General features: G+C 47.2%; 1 protein-coding gene across 1 annotated transcript; it reads right to left on the bottom strand.

The window, feature by feature from the left end:
- Positions 1 to 2,438: 2,438 nt before the first annotated feature.
- KRT77 (keratin 77) lies at positions 2,439 to 16,453 on the bottom strand. The gene is made up of 9 exons (XM_066353533.1): positions 15,768 to 16,453; positions 10,626 to 10,840; positions 9,404 to 9,464; positions 8,806 to 8,901; positions 7,303 to 7,467; positions 5,284 to 5,409; positions 4,944 to 5,164; positions 4,464 to 4,498; positions 2,439 to 4,049 (listed from the first exon to the last, which is right to left on the bottom strand). The coding sequence occupies exons 1-9, from the start codon at positions 16,380 to 16,382 to the stop codon at positions 3,745 to 3,747; spliced, it is 1,839 nt and encodes a 612-aa protein (XP_066209630.1). The 5' UTR covers positions 16,383 to 16,453; the 3' UTR covers positions 2,439 to 3,744.
- Between the last annotated feature and the right edge of the window lie 2,750 nt (positions 16,454 to 19,203).

The raw sequence follows: 19,203 nt of genomic DNA, 5'->3' as shown, positions 1-19,203 counted from the left end.
CACATCTCCCCCTAAAGACTTCTCTTCTCCAGGGCCTGCCATCATCTTATTGTGGCCAGGTTTCTGATTCCCCGTCAGTCCTGGCCACTGTCCTCTGAATGTTTCTGAGTGGTCTGACTACAGAGGAAACAAAGCAAGCTGTGCACAGTACCCTCTGCTTGGTCCTCATCCCTGTCCCCAGCAGCCACCACAGCCTATTGGTTGCCATTGTTAGCTAAACTCTCTAAATCATGTTTACACCCACTGCCCTTGACCTCACTTCCTTGGTCTTTGACTTCAAGTGTAGAAATTGTATCGCTTTGCTCCCTCTCCTTCCCTTCAGATGGCCCCCTGCTCACCTTTCCCTTTTGCAGCCTCGCTCCCCACAGGCCTATTCCCAAGACAGGTGAGATGGAAAGAAACATTTCAGAAAGAATGTAGGGGTGTGCCTGAGAACACACTGTCTTATCAATATGAGTTGAGTGAATCTCATATCCAAGTTCCAGTTGTGTTCCTTTGGGGAATGAGAAAATAGGTCACATCTTTTATGTGATGTATTTACATGGATTCAGAAATATCACAGAGGATGCGTTGATAACTTAGCCTGCCTCATTCTTGAATTTCTGCATCTACGCTTCCCCACTGGGTTAATGGACTCAGCCTCTTGTCTCCCTAGCTCAGTTTCTCCTGTGAGACTGCCCCCTCTGACTCACACACGTGTACCTTCTCTTCTCTGAGTCTCTGAGCAGGTTGTCTGGAGAGTCCCTCCATGATTTCCTACCCACACCCTCCCTGACTCTGTTCTTTAGTCCTGTTTCACTTTCTAGCCCTCCAAGAACCTGTTGGGACCTCTCTTTCTCAGCATTGTCACCTACTGCAGGTCCCACTGCTCCAGTTGTGTTGGGCACATGCTCTGATTTGTCCTCCCTCTAAACCTTTTTCTCTCCCATATCACTGTGGTTGTAAGCATCCTTCAGATTTAGAAATATGTTCATTCAATAATGTGTTCTCATGCAAATCAAAACTGCAATGAGGCCTGGCCGGTTGGCTCAGAGGTAGAGCATCAGCCTGGCGTGCAGGGGACCTGGGTTCGATTCCTGGCCAGGGCACATAGGAGAAGTGCCCATTTGCTTCTCCACCCCCGCCCCCTCCTTCCTCTCTGTCTCTCTCTTCCCCTCCCTCAGCCAAGGCTCCATTGGAGCAAAGATGGCCCGGGCACTGGGGATGGCTCCTTGGCCTCTGCCCCAGGCGCTAGAGTGGCTCTGGTCGAGGCAGAGTGACGCCCCGGAGGGGCAGAGTGTCGCCCCCTGGTGGGCAGAGCATCGCCCCTGGTGGGCGTACCGGGCGGATCCCGGTTGGGCGCATGTGGGAGTCTGTCTGACTGTCTCTCCCCGTTTCCAGCTTCAGAAAAATACAAAAAAAACCCAAAAAAACAAAAAAAAACCTGCAATGAGATACCACCTCACACCTGTTAGATTAGCTATTATTAACAAGACAGGTAATAGCAAATGTTGGAGAGGCTGTGGAGAAAAAGGAACCCTCATACACTGTTGGTGGGAATGTAAAGTAGTACAACCATTATGGAAGAAAGTATGGTGGTTCCTCAAAAAACTGAAAATAGAACTACCTTATGACCCAGCAATCCCTCTACTGGGTATATACCCCCAAAACTCAGAAACATTGATACGTAAAGACACATGCAGCCCCATGTTTATTGCAGCATTGTTCACATGGCAGTGGCCAGGACATGGAAACAACTAAAAAGCCCTTCAATAGATGACTGGATAAAGAAGATGTGGCACATATACACTATGGAATACTACTCAGCCATAAGAAATGATGACATTGGATCATCTACAGCAAAATGGTGGGATCTTGATAACATTATACAAAGTGAAATAAGTAAATCAGAAAAAAACAGGAACTGCATTATTCCATACGTAGGTGGGACATAAAAGTGAGACTAAGAGACATTGATAAGAGTGTGGTGGTTACGGGGGGAGGGGGGGAGAGGGAAAGGGAAAGGGGGAGGGGAGGGGCACAAAGAAAACTAGATAGAAGGTGACAGAGGACAATCTGACTTTGGGTGATGGGTATGCAACATAATTGAACGACAAGACAACCTGGACATGTTATCTTTGAATATATGTATCCTGATTTATTGATGTCGCCCCATTAAAAAAATAAAATTATTTAAAAAAATAAATAAATAATAATGTGTTCTCAGTGTTTAGGCCACTGCCTGTCACAATAAATGCCTGTTGAACAAATGTTTAATTGACTTTTGACTGATCGGTCACTTTAAGGATTAATAAGATTATGTCTGCAAGGTTTTTCAAATCGTGTATTGTTTGTACAATAAAAAAAATAGGAATAATAAACTTTACTTCTTAAATAGGAATAATTCCAGAGGTCTGTAGAAATTAAAGAAGAAATAATTCACCTTCTGACTGATGAGCTGTTTGAGATCACAGAAAAGTTTATTATAGAAACACCAGAAAAGTCAAGTCCTTCAAGTACAGCTTTCAACCAGGAAATGATGATGTCACAGCACTCCCCAAGGTACCCACACTGAACACATCAGATGCTCCAAGGGAATCATGAGCTTGGACATTGTGTTAGGACTCAGCAAGCAAGTGAAGGTGGCTCCAGACCTTAGAAGCAAAGCCACCTTCTCTCTCTCAAGGCCCATGAAGTTGGTCACTACTTTCCCTTTCTTGTCCCCTTCAGCACATCTCAAGCACCTCATAGGACCCTACATGAAGAGTCAAAGTCTCACCAAGTCCTCAGTCACAGAGAGTGGGAGGCAGAAGGAACTTAGAGGGCTGGAGAAGAGCATTATGTTTGCAAATAAATGGCAGCTTGTAGCCTGGTTCAGACTGAACTTCCTAAGACCTGAGTCTGATCTTTACACTGCTCAGGGCCTGGGCACCTGGACAGAGCAGAGCTGGGCTGCACGTGCCCAGCCTGTTGAACAGTACTCAGGAGAGCCGTTATGGAGTACATTTCAGAAAGGCCTGAGCTTCCAAAGAATAAAGCTGTCAGGAGAGGCCAGACAGAACAGAACTTGATTGCTTGTCCATCAACTCCTCCATTCATTGCTCACTACAGTCCTCCCTGTGGACAGAAACTCAGACCCTCTGAAATATTCCCGCTTGGGATTGTTAATCCAGGGGACAATGCTTCTTGAGACCGGATTCAGAATCAGGCCCAGACAAGCCACACTCTCCATCAACATGATAGTGTGGGGCTGCAGACCAGAAAGCAGGAATTGGTCCCTGGCACAGAGCAGCCCCTTACAAGCCAGCTTGCCATGCCCTCAGCCACTCACCCAAAGGCCTCATTCATGGGTCCCTGAGGAATGGGTTTTTGTTCCCAGGGCAGCCCAGGAACAGGAAAAGGAACCTGGGACTGAAAAACCTGTGTGCCTGACATGGACTCTCCATTATGGGCCTTGTAGACGCTCTTCATTCCGGGGCTGACCGGGCCCTGGGCATCCCTAGAGACAGGAGCAGGGCCAGCCAGGTGGACAGGAGCAGGGCCAGCTAGGTGGAGTCTGAGTGGAAAATGTGAGTGGCTGTGTTTTGACTGCCAGCTAGAGCCTTTCATATATAGATCTGCTGTTTGAGTTATCCACCTGCTTTCTCATCTAGAGTGGACTTTATTGGCAAAACTGCTGAGACCCATCAGGAAAAGGTAAGTGAGAGGGGATCTGAAGAGCACAGGGGAGGGGACAGAAGCTAGGGGTCACAGAAACTTTCACTTCTACTCCAAGATGTGCCTGTGGGAGGTGTTGGTAGAAGTTTGGATGATCTGCAGTCTGGGGGAACCGCCTTTACCCCCATAACTGGTGCTGCCTTTGCTGCTCCCTCCGTAGTTTCCACCTCCGCCACTCCCATAACCACCTCCGCTTCCTCCCCCATAGCCCCCTCCGTAGCCCCCACCACCCCCACGAGAGCTGCCACCTCCGCCATAGCCCCCGCCGCTGCCGCCGCTGCTGCTATAACCTCCAGAGCCTCGACCACCGCCGCCTCCTGCACCACCGAGAGTCACCTGGCTGCTCTGCACACCTGTGGAGGAGAGGGCAGCCCAGAGGGGGTCAGAAGGACTGGGGGGCAGGGCAGCCTCCCACATCCTTCATCACTGGCAGCATCTGGCTTGCAGAAAGACACATTGGATGGTAATATTCCCATTTCCAAAGTATTCTTCATGCTACAAAGGGATGTGAGGGCACATTTTCGTTATTGATATACTCTCAAGAGTTCTAAGCCATGCTGATTATTGGGGATTATAAAAATTAAGATAAAGAAGAGCTAAAGTCATAATTTATTTCAACAAATTTCTCCGGTTGTGTTTGCTCATTGGTTCTCATTGTGTGGGACTTGAAACTCAAATGCCCACTGCTGGTTCCCTGTTGAGTAATCCTGCCGAGCCCTCCCCCGCCTTGGCACCAACCAGCCCAGGTCTGGGGCCCTGCTACTCACAGATGCTCACGTGGCTCTGCAGCTCTCCCGACATCCTGTAAAACCAAAGCACACACATTAGCCAGACCTGCAAAAGTCCAAAGGAAGGCAGGCAGCAGGCTCAAAACATCAGGAGCAGAGGTGTCCCCGAGCCTTGTTGGGTATGGGAAAAGCATGTGCCCGGGCAGGGAGATCAGGGCGATAGTGGTACCAGAAGGGATTTTAAGCATTTCCTTGGAGCCTTTTAATGGGTGTGGGGGTGGGGTAGTGCACCACTTGGCTGCAATGGCTTGGGTTGAGATACAGGAACATTCTGCTTAAAGGTAGAAGAATGGTGACAATGACCCTGCCAAATAACACAAATCTGCTTCTGACTTGAATGTTTCTGTTCACCCTGGGTTATCAATCTTTCCAGAAAGACTGGGAAGATCTTCTCTCCACATAGTCAGTCCCGCTGCTCCAGCAGAGCAACCTGCGTGCTGGCCCCAAAGCATGGCCCACCTGCTCTCCTCGCCCTCCAGCAGCCTGCGGTAGGTGGCGATCTCCACGTCCAGGGCCAGCTTGGCTCCCAGCAGTGCCTGGTAGTCACGCAGCAGTCGAGCCATATGCTCCTTTGACTGTTGCAGGGCCTCCTCCATTCCTTGCAGCTTCTGCCCTGCATCCTGGAGGGCCCGCTGTCCTTTCTCCTCTGCATCCAAAATGACCGTGTTCATCTGGTCAATCTGCTCAGGAAATAGTCATGGAAAAGAAGCACGCAAGGGTTGAGTCTCAGGAGCCCCATCTGGCAGGGCATCATGGGAGGCAGTATGTCTGTTCAGTCCACTCTGAGCACTCATCTCACCTGCTTTTTGATGTTGCTTATCTCAGCTTGCAGCCTCTGGATATTGCGGTTGAGCTCTGCAATCTCCATCTTGCTGTTCTTCAGATCATCTCCATGTCTTCCCGCTGTCATCTGGAGCTCCTGGTACTGAGGGTCAAAAGCAGCATCATGGTCAGCCTGAAGCCCACAGCGAACCTCTCCAGGAGGAGGTAGACCTGCCTTCCCAGACCCTACCCAAGAATGATCTTTCCTCAGAAAGTTCCCAGATCACTGCCCCCACATAATCACACCTGTACTAAACCCCCCTCTCCCAAGCTCTGACCACATACATACACGTGCACACACCAAGCCTTCCTTGTTTTCACTAGTGTCAGGCCCATCCCTACATCCCAGACAGACAAAGTTGTTTCTGGTTGTCCTTTTTATTCCTTCTCCCCATATCTAAGCCTTCAAACGGGTCCCTACGCACACTGGGACCCCCCTCACTTTTTCTACTCTACCATAGTTTTTCCTACCCTTTTCCAGAATGACTTCCCTAAGAGTCAGGACCTCACTCCCTTGGGGCCCTCAGCATGCCCCATGTTTATTTTCATTTCCCTCTCTATCTCTTTTCCATGTCTACACGGCCCCAGCAACAGGAACTCTGCCCATAGGCCATGACTCAGAAGAAAGCAATGAGGAGGGTTGGCTCAAGGAAATCTCTGCATTCTGATATTTCCACTGTTGGCCATCGGTCTACCTAGACTGATGCTGAAATCCATGCCATTCAGAACATCTGCCTGCAGGGTACCAGGACAGAGGCCAGCAAGAATGAAGGTAGCCACAGATAATTTATCCGCAAAGCAGATCTCATGTGCCAGGTGCTCAGAATTTCATGACTGGCCTTTGCCCCTTAACTATAGAGTCTTCAACTTCCAAAAAGGTCCAGGTCAATTTATATTAAAGAAGTAACCAAAGATGTGCCCAAAGACTTAACTACAGGGATATTTATCTGAAAGTGAGGGTTTATTCTTAACATGGATACCACACTGCTATTAAAGATATGTTGAATAGCCTGACCAGGCAGTGGTGCAGTGGATAGAGCATCAGAATGGGACACGGAGGACCCATGTTCAAAACCCCAAGGTCACCACTTGAGTGCTGGCTCATCCAGCTTGAGCACAGGCTCACCAGCTTGAGTGCAGGGTCGCTGGCTTGAGTGTGGGATCATAGATGTGACCCCATGGTCGCTAGCTTGAGCCCAAAGGTTGCTGGCTTGAAGCCCAAGGTCGCTGGCTTGAGCCCAAGGTCACTGGCTTAAGCAAGGGTCACTCATTCTGCTATAGTCCTCCAGTCAAGGCACATATAAGAAAGCAATCAATGAACAAGCAATCAACAAACAACTAAGATGCTGCAACAAAGAGTTGATGATTCTCATCTCTCTCCCTTCCTGTCTGTCTATCCCTATCTGTCCATCCCTTTGACTCTCTTTCTGTCTTTGTCAAAAATTAAAAAAAAAAAAAGATATGTAGAATATTTAATATCACAGAAAGGCATTCAAACTGATTTAGAAAAGTGCAAAACTATATTGTAAAAGCTCTCATTATGGAAAAATAAGAATAAAAACATAATAATGGTTGAAAGCATGGGTTTCTAGATGGCACACCTGAGTTTAATTAAATTCTGCCTCTGTCACTTACCAGCCACAAGACCTCAGAGAAATTAGGTAATCTCATATTCCAGTATGTATATGTAAAATGAGGATAATGACATCTTCATCTCATAGGGCTGTTGTAAGGAGTAAATAAAATAATATATATATAAAGCGCTTAGTGCAGAGTCTAGCACATATGAGTTTTCAATAAATACTAGCTATGAAGAACTGGTAGAAAATATGCTGATATATTAATAGTGGTAGAGGGAGATGAGTAATCTTTATCGGTAATTTCTATGTTTTCTATTACAAACTTGTTTTACTTAAGAACTAAGAGAAGACAAGACAAGATCTGAAGGCATGTTTGGTGTTGTACACCACGCTGGGCGGTGGGGCAGCAGGCCCACCTTGCTGTGGTACAGGGCCTCAGCCTCCTCCTTGCTCTTCTGTGCGATCATTTCATACTGGGTCTGCACGGCCGCGATGATGCTGTCCAGGTCCAGGCAGCGGTTATTGTCCATGGACACGATGACATTGGTGTCGCTGATGTCAGTCTGCATCTGGGACAGCTCCTGCAAGGCATGAGCCACAGGCTGACTCTTACTGTCTGCCTGGGGCCTCAGTTTCCCTCTTCTGCTCTCTCAAAGCACTCTGGGAAAGCCAGAAGCCTGGGCCAGATGGGACACTCAGGGCAATGTTCTTTGAACTGTTGTTGTGCACTGAGAGGGGACCTTAACTAAAGGTAAAGGCACCCAGATCTAGCTTCTGGGGAGAAGAAAGAGCCTGAACTCACAGCCCACCCTGCTGTTCTGGTGCCCTGTGTCTCCGCCTTACTCGGGCTTGGCTGCCACCTTGAGCTGGGCCCTCTTGTTCCTTGAAGGCACAGAGACTCTCAGAGGCAGTAGGAAGGACTCCACTTTGTAGCCATTCACACTAACTTTTTTTTTTTTTTTTGTATTTTTCTGAAGCTAGAAACCGGGAGAGATAGACAGACTCCCGCATGCGCCGGACCGGGATCCACCCGGCACGCCCACCAGGGGGCGACACTCTGCCCACCAGGGGCGATGCTCTGCCCCTCCGGGGCGTCGTTCTGCCGCGACCAGAGCCGCTCTAGCGCCCGGGGCAGCGGCCAAGGAGCCATCCACAGCGCCCGGGCCATCTTTGCTCCAATGGAGCCTCGCTGCGGGAGGGGAAGAGAGAGAGACAGAGAGGAAGGAGAGAGGGAGGGGTGGAGAAGCAGATGGGCGCCTCTCCTGTGTGCCCTGGCCGGGAATCGAACCCGGGACTTCTACACGCCAGGCCGATGCTCTACCACTGAGCCAACCGGCCAGGGCTAACACACTAACTTTTGAGTCTAGACTCGACTGTGACTAGCTGAGTAACTGAGCAAGTGATTTAATCTCTCAGTGCCTCAGTTATCTCATCCGTATAATGGAAATACCCAGGACATAGTAAATATCCTAGCACAGCATCTGGCCCTGAGTGGTGCCTCCAAGACATAGGTGACTATGAGCCAAGGATGGTAAGAGCATGCTATCCCTCACCACTATCTTCATCTTCATTCCCTTTGAGATTCACACTGTCCACTCTTATGGAGTCCTTAACAGTCCCCATGGACTTCCTAATACTGATGAAGATTTCTGGTTGGTTTTGCCCCTGAATGTCCCAGGTGTTAACCTCATTTCCCAAACAGAAGCCTGCCAGCTTTACTTCCTCCTACCTCAGGACTCTCCCTGCCTCCCATCTCCAACGACCCACCCGGGAATCCTGAGCACGAGGGGTTAAGAGGATGGATGAGGTGTCTGGAGTGAGGACTCTCTAGTGTACAGTTTTTGTTTCAGGCCTTCCCCTCTTACAGCGCATATGCATTGTGGGATGTGGGAAAAGACAAGGGTTTCTCATGAACTCACCGTCTCAAATAAATATTTCAGGAAATTGACCTCCCCAAACAGAATGTCCACCTTGGACTGTAGGTTCACTTTGTTTATATAAGCAGCATCCACATCCTGAACAACAAGCAAAGACAAAGATAGTCTGACCTTTTTGCCGGGGTGTTGCCTGCCACCAGCTGGTTGCATAGCCTGGGCAAGTGGCAAAGTTTCTCTGGGTTTATTTCCTTGCCTGCAAATTTCCTCACCTGACTCAAATAAGGGACCTGCAAACCCTGGCTTTCCTGGCCAGAAGGAAATGTGACACCGAGCTCTTCATCTTGGTCAGTCACACATAACACCCCAGGTTCTTCCCCTGGTCCCAAGGCTGTACATAACTGACACTCAAAGCTGTCAATTAATTTAATTCACTTTCAGGACTCTGAAGAGATGGAAATCCCTAAGGATTCCGAAAGATCCACATTAGCATTGCCCCTTGGTGTAAGGTCTTCAGCGTTTGCACAACACACTCCACAAACCAGCCCCCAAGGTCACCCTGTTCATCCCTGTCACACAGCATCTCGCGGGAATTCCTCACTCTGTTTAACCTCTTGGGCCCACAGTCCCCTCGGGGACTCACCTTCTTCAGGATGACAAAGTCATTCTCATTATTGGTCCTCCGGTTGATTTCTTCCTCATATCTGTGGGAGGAAGGTAAGAAACACAGACAGGCTGCAGAGGTTGACCTGGGCTCCTTGAGAATTCTCCTTGCAGGGGAGGCTCAGAAGTCCCTCAATCTTTATTGTCCTGGACTCTGATTGTCCCCTGCCGAGGCCTGCAACTCTCACTGGCAAGCAGTTGGAGCTAGCTCCCGGTTCTCCAGGTCAACTACCCAATGTGGAAAATTCAGAGCCACATAGAACAGTGGCTCCATTTTTTACTCGTAAATTTGTCAAGTGCAATTATATTATAATCATAATTAAAATAACCACTTTTACTAAATATTTTTAAAGAGAAAAAAAACTTTACCTATGGTTCTGCACCCCCCAATACCTTCAGTGTGAATTTCATTTCTCCCTTTTCATCTCACACACACTTGACTCCCTACTGACCCAACGCAGTAAGCATGTCGGAGTGATGTTAAGAGCAGCACCCTCCACCCTCAGCATGAGGAGGGAAAGGCCAGTCAGTTGCTGCATCGTGCAGAAGCAGCTGATGTAGAATTAGACAAGTCCTGTCAGCCCTACCATTATTATTGACAATAACTAGTGCTTACTGAGCATTTAGTAGGTGTGGACAGTATAAGAACTTATTAAACATAGCTTCGTCTAAACCAGTGGATCTCAAAGTGTGACCCCCAGTCTCCCAGCATCACCATCACTTGAAAATATTAGAAGTGCAAGCATTGCATCCCCATCCCAGACTTCCCTGATCAATCTCATCTCAACAAGCTGATGCACATTAAAGTTTAAGAGTCACGATTTACACCTCATAACAATCCAACAAGGAGGGTACTTACTATCCCCAGTTTACTAATGTGAAAGCTAAAGCCTTAGACAGATGGACCTGCAGACAGCCAGATAGTGGCAAAGCCCACACCGGGAATGAGGCTTATCTGGCTCTGGCACCACGTAGCTAGTCTGCTCTGTCCCTGCACAATACTCTCAAGAGCTGACTGGCAGTACCAGGGCTTCCATATGCAGAGTGGAGCCTTTGCAGTTGCACAGTGCAGAACCTGCATGGTTGTGCTCAGTGGCTTGCTCCCACACTTTACACAGTAACATGGAAGCAGAATGTCTTGCACCCTGAGTCCATTCCCTGTCATGCGTCCCCCTGAGTGCTTTGCCCGCCTGCTGCCTCACTTGTTCTTGCAGTCCTCCACGGCATCCTGCATGCTCACGATCTCAGCCTTCTGGCGCATCTGCTCTGTATTGAGGAAATCCACCTGCCTCCGCAGCTCACTGATGTAGTTCTCCAAGGCGGGCTCCAGGTTTCTGGTCCGAGTCGAAGTGTTCATCTGTTGCAGCAGCTCCCATTTTGTTTGTAGCACCTGATTCTGCTGCTCCAGGAATCGCACCTAAGAGCAAGAGACCTGCAGGTTCACCCCAGGTTGTAGGTCTAGGAAGCACCCCATGGGGAGGAGGATAGGCAACCCCATAGCATGTTTAGAATTCAGAGAGTCAGGATGGCCCTTTTAGGGATCAGAAAACATCTCTTTCATTGGGATCAGGACATATGAGCACAGTGTGATGGCTATAACCATTTAGCCTAAAATTAACACTAAGCTAACTCTGGCATTGAAGGTAAATCCCTCCAAGTCCCTTGTGTCCTTTAGCTGCCTGCAGCTTATACCATACAGCCGTCACCCTCCTGCTCAGTTCATCCATGCCACGTGAGGAAAGGTAAGGGGGCATCTGGGCCACTGACACATCCCAGGCGCATTTCTCTGTGGTGAAATGCTTTCTGTGATTGAGGGGAAAGGGAACTAAGAGGAGAGCAGGAACAATTCGGCTCAGCTTTGTTTTAACTGATTCTGGGTCCACTTGCCTGGACCTCCCCACCACCTCTGCTGGCTGCCAGTATGTTCTTCAGGGAAGTCACCTCATTTAAGTGTTTTTTTTATAACCCAGACAGAAATTTAAAAGTAAATGTTCTCATTTGTGTAATACCTTCCAGTGCCCCAAAGTGCAGACTTTGTCTAGTGTTCGGGAAGCACCCAGACTGCTATTTCCTTCATTCACACAGAGAATCGAAAGTGGACATCATCTTTTATTCTCAGCACCTCTTCCCCAACACTGCGGACACAAAGGTCAGGTTCAAGGTCAAAAGAACTGGCTGGCTGTACAGACCAAGCGCATGGACTCTGCATGATAATAATCAACCCTCACCTAACCTGTGCCGGTTGCTCGCAGATGCAGGCTCCCCTCTCGTGTCATAGGTGAAGAGTGAGGATGTGCTGTGCTGTGCTTTGCTTAGGTGAGCATACTCACTCTCCAGACTCTGTCAGGAACTATGAATGGGCGCAGAGCCATTGCTTGTGCTGTCAGAGCAGAACCCTGAAGGCATGCCCTACAATGGGGCACTAAGGAGGGTGCCTAGAATCCTCAGGACTTGAGAATGCCTATCTGAGGGTCCAGCCCTTGTTAACTCCCTTTGGGTTCTGACTCTAGGATGAAAAATGTGTGCAGAGAACACTATTTTTTGTGGCTCATTTTTGTTTGACTTAGCAAAGCAAAAGATAAGGCAAACCAGCTCTCACAGGTTTATCAGCACAGCTGGTAGGAGATTTCTGCCACCTGGCCTATTTTCACTCAGCGACACTCCCAGGGAGTGGAGAAATCTATTTAACACTGTTCACAGCCCTGTGCTCCATGTCGTGGAGACTGACAACAACAACAACAACAATCTTATAGTCCTACAGGGAATCTTCACATCAAACAATGAGGGTGCAGTTGGACAACTCTGATTGCTTGGGGCTTAGCCAGAGACACCCTCCCCCTGGGTCTTGTTAGGCCACCCAAACTGCAGAGGCAGAGGCTGGCTTCAGGGAATGCCAGGCAATTTTAATGGGATTTACTGTAACTAGAAAAATCATTGAAAGCCATTGCGTATTTTCCCCGTGCTCCCCCAAACACTCCTGGGCTGTGTCCCCCACCAGCAATATTCAGGGGAAGTTCAGAAAACACCAATAAAATTTAGCACCATGCTGAGCTAACCTTCTTACTGGAAAAAGTACACCCCACTTGACCTCTCGTGCCCCTCTACCTCTGTCTGGTTCATGCCACAGAGACATCCTAGAGTCCTAGAGCCTCTAGCAACCCAGATCTCTCCAACTCTTTGCCTGGCTAACTCCTATTTACCCTTAGATCTCAACTAAAGTGTCACACCCTCTCTGGTGTCGGCTTCTATTTTTTCCCCTATGACATTTATCATAATTTGCAGTCTCTTAATGTTGTTTCAGCAGGTCCCTCTCTGTTAGAGGTGAGCCCCAGGAAGGCAGGCCCATGCTTGCTTTTTCTCCAGTGGACACAGTTGCTGAGACTCATGGTGCCTACAGAGAAGAGAGTTTATAAGTATCATAGACTAGTGAAATGCCAAGGGCTTTGGAATTGCCTGGCATAGGCGATTCAAAATCAGCAGAATAAAGTCAGACCAGTGTCCTTAAGGGAAGAACTGGACCCTCTTCTTTTTTCCCTGAGGTCCTTTTCCTTTGTCATTGGTTCTAAAAAAAAAAAAAAAAAAAAAAAAAAGACTGTCTCCATCCCTACACTCTTAGTGTCAACTTAGTGTCAAGCTTGACACAGGAATGAATAGCTGACTCAATTTTTCATTCAATACAGATTTATTGTGCAATCAACATAAGCTAGGCACTATTCTGTATGCTGGAGATTCAATAATTAATGTAACAGACAAAATCCCTGCTTCCCAGGAGTTTACATTCTATTCAGAGAGACAACTGTAAAGAAATATGAGCCTGACCAGGCAGTGGCATAGTGGATAGACCATCGGACTGGAATGCATAGGACCCAAGTTCAAAACCCCGAGGTCACCAGCTTGAGTGCAGGCTTATCTGGTTTGAGCAAAGCTCACCAACTTGAGCCCAGTGTCACTGGCTTAAGCAAGGGGTCACTCGGTCTGCTGTAACCCCTGGTCAAGGCACATATGAGAAAGCAATCAATGAACAACTAAGATGCTGCAACGAAGAATTGATGCTTCTCGTCTCTCTCCCTTCCTATCTGTCTGTCCCTATCTGTCCCTCTCTCTGTCTCTGTCATGGAAAATAAAAAAAAGAAATGTGAAATATACAGTGTGTTAAATGACTTTAGGAGCCATGGAGGCAAGTAACACAAGGATGGTGGATTGAATGCTGGGATAAACGTGCTACTTTAAGTAGGAAGATCAGGGAAGGCCTCATTAAGACAGTGGTATTTGAGCTAAGACCTGAAGGAGTTGAGGGGGGAGGCCAACTCACTCTTTGAAGGAAGGAGTTCCAAGCAGAAGAATAGCAAGTGCAAAGGCCCTGAGGCAGGACCATGCTTGGTGTGCTGGAGAATGCAAGAATGAAATAGTGTGCTGGTAAGCAAAAGGAAAGCAGGAGAGGTGCAGAGAGAGTGCTCAGGGCCTCTGTAGGCAGTGAGTTTGTATCCAAGACAGCTAAATTTCAGCCATCACTCTGTTACTAAACCTTGCAGCTTGAGAGACAGTGGTGAGATTCAGCTGGTTTGCACTGGTTCAACCGAACCGATACCTAATTTTTTGTTGAGTTTGGCAAACTGGTTGTTAAAATGGCCCTTGTAATCAGGGTCTCTCTAAGGTGGGCACCTGGGCAGCTGCCCAATGTGGAAATCACAAATTTACATTCCTTACTCTTTTTTAATGTTCATCTGAGCAACAGTGTATTCTAAACACCCAGAGTAATGTTCATTCCGTCCATAGGTGGAAAAAAATGGACGGAACTTTGCTTGTAATACTTATTCATTCATTTGATAAAACTCATTGTACCTCTGATGAAATACTACATTCTAATTCCCTCACATTTGTTACTTCAGTAAATAAACATATAACATAAAGAGGAAAAGTGCCAAACAACTAGGGGGTGACAAGTTGTCATTTGTTTCAGCCTTGCGTTATGCTCAAAACTCACCCAAGATATTATGAGTATTATTTAATATTTTTTCATTAATATTTTAAAACTCTTATTACATCATCTAATGTTGTGTACCTCTTCCATTGTTCTTATTTAAGTATTAAGTGCATGAAATAATAAACTACCTTTCAGTATATCTTTTTTTATACTTAAAATCTTCATTAGGGCAGAAAACCAGTTATTAAATTACTTGAATCTCACCACTGTTGGGAGAGCTGTTCTAGCTGGTGGTAGCCATGCTGCCTAATTTTCACAGATGCAAGCCAGCGGTTAACAATAACTGTAGGTAGGAGGGCAAGATTACATATGACCTTACAGAGTCTTGGCTTCTATTCTAAATGAGACAAAAAATCAATGGAGGATTAAATGGAGGAGTGATGTGACATTTTTAAAGAATGGCTCTCTTGCGGTACTAAGAAGAGGCTGGACGGGCTTACAAGTGAAAGCAAGAGGACTCATCAGAAACCAGGGTCCACAGTCACTGCAAGGGAGGTCTTTTCCCTTACAGCCAGGTCAGAGCCCTCCTGGATACAAACTCTCTCTTCATGGTCAACACTGGCCATGACCTTGGAGAAAGACAGAAGCCACAGTTTCTCACATCTTGGCCTCTGCCCATAGCTCCATGTCGCAAAACTGAACAGCTGTCCTATTCATGGTGGGGCCACAATCAAATGAGAATCTCAGGAGATCAGCTACCAGGATCTCATAGTTATTTTACTGACCCCTCCCCCCAAGTCACACTTGTTCCTGGTGATTTGGACCTGGACCAGACCTAATCTAAGTTTAATCAGGGAACTAGGGAGAAGGGCCTCACTGGCTTCATCTGGCTCATTCTTAGGCCTTAATGAGCTAAAATGAGGAATTCAGACAGAATTTTACTGAGTATGCTGTTGACGTTAGCCCCCAGCAATACCCACCAGGGCATTCACCTAGGCTCTCCTGTGCCTCCTTGAGGACAGGAGCCGCCCTGTAACACATTGTCTGGCATATAATAGATGCTCAGTAAATGTTTGAGGGATGGATGAGTGGGTGGATAGATGGATGGATGGATGGATGGATAGTGGATAATGATGAATGAGAATGAGGTTACTACACCACGTATTTTGTCTGTTGGGAATTTTCACACATCTTATCTGTTTTCCTACAAAAGGAAAAGATGGAGACAAATTCCCTCATTAAGTTAAACTGAGGCCTAAATGACATGAATGCTTTTTTAAGGTCCCAGGACATACACATCTGGAAGTAATTAACACCACCAAACCAAGACATCACAGCGTGGTGAGAGATGGCAGGGCACCAGGACCTCTCAGTCATCTGGTCAGGGCCCAGAGACTCTGCCTGTCCCTGAGGCACTCACCTTGTCAATGAAGGAGGCAAACTTGTTGTTGAGAACCATGATCTGCTCCCGCTCCTGGGTCTTGACCCTCTGAATTTCAGGGTCCACCTCCAGGTCAAGTGGCTGTAGGAGGCTCTGGTTAATGGTCACCTGCTGGATGCCCCCCATGGGACAAGAAGAACCAAAGACCCCAAGCCCAAAACCACCTCTTCCATAGCCACCACCTCCAAAGCCAACACCCCCAAAGGCACCACCTCCAAAGCCGCCACCTCCATAGCCACCCCCTCCAAAACCACCAAAAGCACCACCTCCTAAACCATTACCTCCAGAGCCACCCCCTCCAAAATTTCTGGCCCCTCCAAGTCCCCCTCTCACTCCCCCACCCTGGAGGAAGCCACTGGTGCTTCTCTCCACTAGGTTCACTGAGATGCTTTTAATGCCACCCAGATTATAGAGGCTCCGGGAGCCAAACCCCCTCATAAGGTTGCCATACCCACTACCACCACATCTCCCTCGGGCATGGCACCCAGACCCCACAGCCCACCTCCCACCACCCGAGGCTACGGAAGAGCCAAGGCTGTAAACCCGCTTGCTCTTTGAGCTAAATGCTGACTGAGAGCTAAACTGGCGGCTCATGTTTGCTGGAGCATCCAGGCAAGCAGACAAGGGAAAGAGCCCAGCTGGGAGGAGGCGGAGACCAGGGCAGGAAGAAGGGTGACTCCTTTGCAAGAGATCTTGGCTCTGTCTCTATATATACACATAATGCCACTGACTGGGCGGGGCACTTTCCGAATCCTGGGAGGGGAGTATTTGCCTGTTCAGTTTGCCTGCCAGCACCATCTGTTTCAAACCTCATACCTATGAGTTGCAGAAATTACAGTGACAAACTTCCTGAACTTGATCATTTATCATTCATCTCTTTCCATTTAAAGATCAGAGTGCAGTAATCTCTCAGGATCATGCTCCTCTACAAGTTTTTTTCTCAAATTATTTGTTGACATCTTCCTAAGAAACTCCACCACTAAGTTGGTTGTTCGGGGGGTGTGCCTGGGAGATCTGGGGCAAAGTTAGGGGTCATCTAGCCACCTTGGGACTGCAGCTAGAACAAGGGTGGAGACATCTGCTACCCTAGAATTCTAGTAGGTCAAAAGTTTTGTCCTCACCTCTGCTTCTGCTCCCCACTGTTACCATTGCCATGCATACCCCCAAACTTTAGCCACATGAAAACATGGTCTTGTGGTCATTGAGTGCCAGTGAAAGCCAAGGGGACTCTGTCCAAGACTGCCCACACTTTGCTGGATGCATTACAGCTTCTTTCTGCACCTCAAGCTCCTCAAATACAAAACAGACAAAGTCCTGTGGCACTAAGGCTTGTGATTGTAGATTCACTGAGCACTTCCAGAAAATAACATTGTCTTCTAGACCAAAAGACAAACTATCCTGAAATCTCTCTCTTTTTCTTTTTACTTCCAATCTATTACAGACCAATGCTTTTGTAAAACAGAATAAAAATGAACTACTTTTAAAAAGAGGTAGTTTTAAAGATATACAAAATACAAGCCTCAATTTTTTTATTTTAGATTTAGCAGACATGAACTTATTCTACTGCAAAAAGGAAAAAATACTTTTTTTATTAAGTGAGAGGCGATGAGGGAGAGACAGACTCCCTCATGTGCTCCAACTGGGATCCACCCAGCAATCCCCCTACAGGACAATGCTCCACACATCTGGAACCGCTGCTCTGTTGCCCAGCAACTGAGCTATTTTATGCCTGAAGCAAGGCCATGGAGTCATCCTCAGTGCCCAGGGCCAGCTTGCTCAACTTTTCAAGCCATGCTGCTAGAAGGGAAGAGAGAGGAGGGAGAAGAGGAGGAGATGCAGATGGTCGCTTCTCCTGTGTGCTCTGACCAGGAATTGAACCCAGGACATCCACACACCAGGCTGACACTCTACTGCTGAGCCAACTAGCCAGGGCTGAAAAAAAATTAATTAAGTTCCTAAGTACTTATTCTCAACTTCGGTATTTATCTGCTATCAAACCAGTAACAAAGTTCCCTGGACCAAGGCTGGTGTGTGAGCCCACATTCTGGGAAGCCCTGACCCAGACAGCAAGTAGAGGGTGAAATGAAGTTTATTCAAGAAGCACCAGTGTCAGCCAACAAAAACATGTGCTTACCCTCTGGACTCAAATAGATGGTAGCTATCGATCAAAACTTAATAATGATAATGATGATGATAATGAGTAACACATAACTTAGGGGAAAAAACCCTAATTGTCCACACTCACACTCAGAAAAATGATGATTGTATATAATTATATAAAATTATCATCATGGAAACCATGTAACAAAATTGGAAATGCTTGTGATACAATGTTAAACAAAGCTAAAAACACAACAAACTCATAAAAATTAAAAATTCAAAGAAACCAGACTTAAAAAGTAATATAGAAAGTGAATTGATTTATTAAAGATGATAAAAGGGGTTTTTCTTAACATTTTAAGTGTCCTTTGCCTTTATATTTGAACAATAAGTAAATATTTTTGCAAAAGTTGGGGCTGAAATCACAGCTGCAACAGCTACAGAGGTGGAGAAGGGCGGGTGGGGAGAAAGAGAGGTGTTGGGGAGCAGCAGTGAACAGGCATCCTAGGCTGGGAGGGGCTCTGTGGGCAGCCTCAAGCCTCCACGCCTTCGCATCTGCTCCGTAACTGTTTAGTGAAACGTCTCCAGGAGACACTGCGAGATAGGAGAGAGTGAGCCTGAAATTTGCTGTCACAAGATCGGGTTTCAGCTCCCAGCCCTACATCTTCCCACTTGTGATCTTAGGCAAGTCGCCTACTCTTGAGCCTCAGATACTTAAAGGAATCCAAGTATCTATTTCTCAAGGGGTCGATGCTGTAAGGCATGTGAAAAAGCACAGATCACTATAACACATTAAACAAACACAAATATAGCTACTTTCAGATCCTGGTAAAATGCCACTGTCCCACTTTGCCTGAGCTTTAAGTGCTTAAACCAGAATAATCCAGACAAGTTAAGACAGTTGGTACCCTAGTCCTGGCCGCCCAGGTCTGCACAGCTCTAGTTCTGTCCCTAACCCTTTCAGGGAGCCTCTAGTGGGAGAGGAAGGCTCCAGGCACAGTAGACATTAAAGTGAAAACCAGTAGAGTAAGAGGAAGGAAAGGAAAGTGGAGCTAGGGATTGGGACAGATCTGTGTGAGTGTTGCCGGAAGTCAGGGATCCTGAGTCAGGCAGAGTTCAAGAGAAGAAGCAGAGAAAACAGAGGATGGCAAAAGATACTTGCGTTTAGCTTTGAAAACCTGGCTTGAATCCTGGCTCTGCCCCATTCTAATCCATTGGATTAGACAGATGCTTAACTCCTTGATCCTCAGTTTTGTGGTCTGTAAAATAGTGATAATAATACCAGCTTCACCTGGTGACCATAATGAGTGCTGAG

This window comes from Saccopteryx leptura, chromosome 1 (genome assembly GCF_036850995.1).
Source record: "Saccopteryx leptura isolate mSacLep1 chromosome 1, mSacLep1_pri_phased_curated, whole genome shotgun sequence".
Classification (NCBI taxonomy): Eukaryota; Metazoa; Chordata; class Mammalia; order Chiroptera; family Emballonuridae; genus Saccopteryx; species Saccopteryx leptura.
The sequence above is the reverse complement of the archived record's forward strand: the minus strand, read 5'-3'. Positions and strand labels throughout refer to the sequence as shown.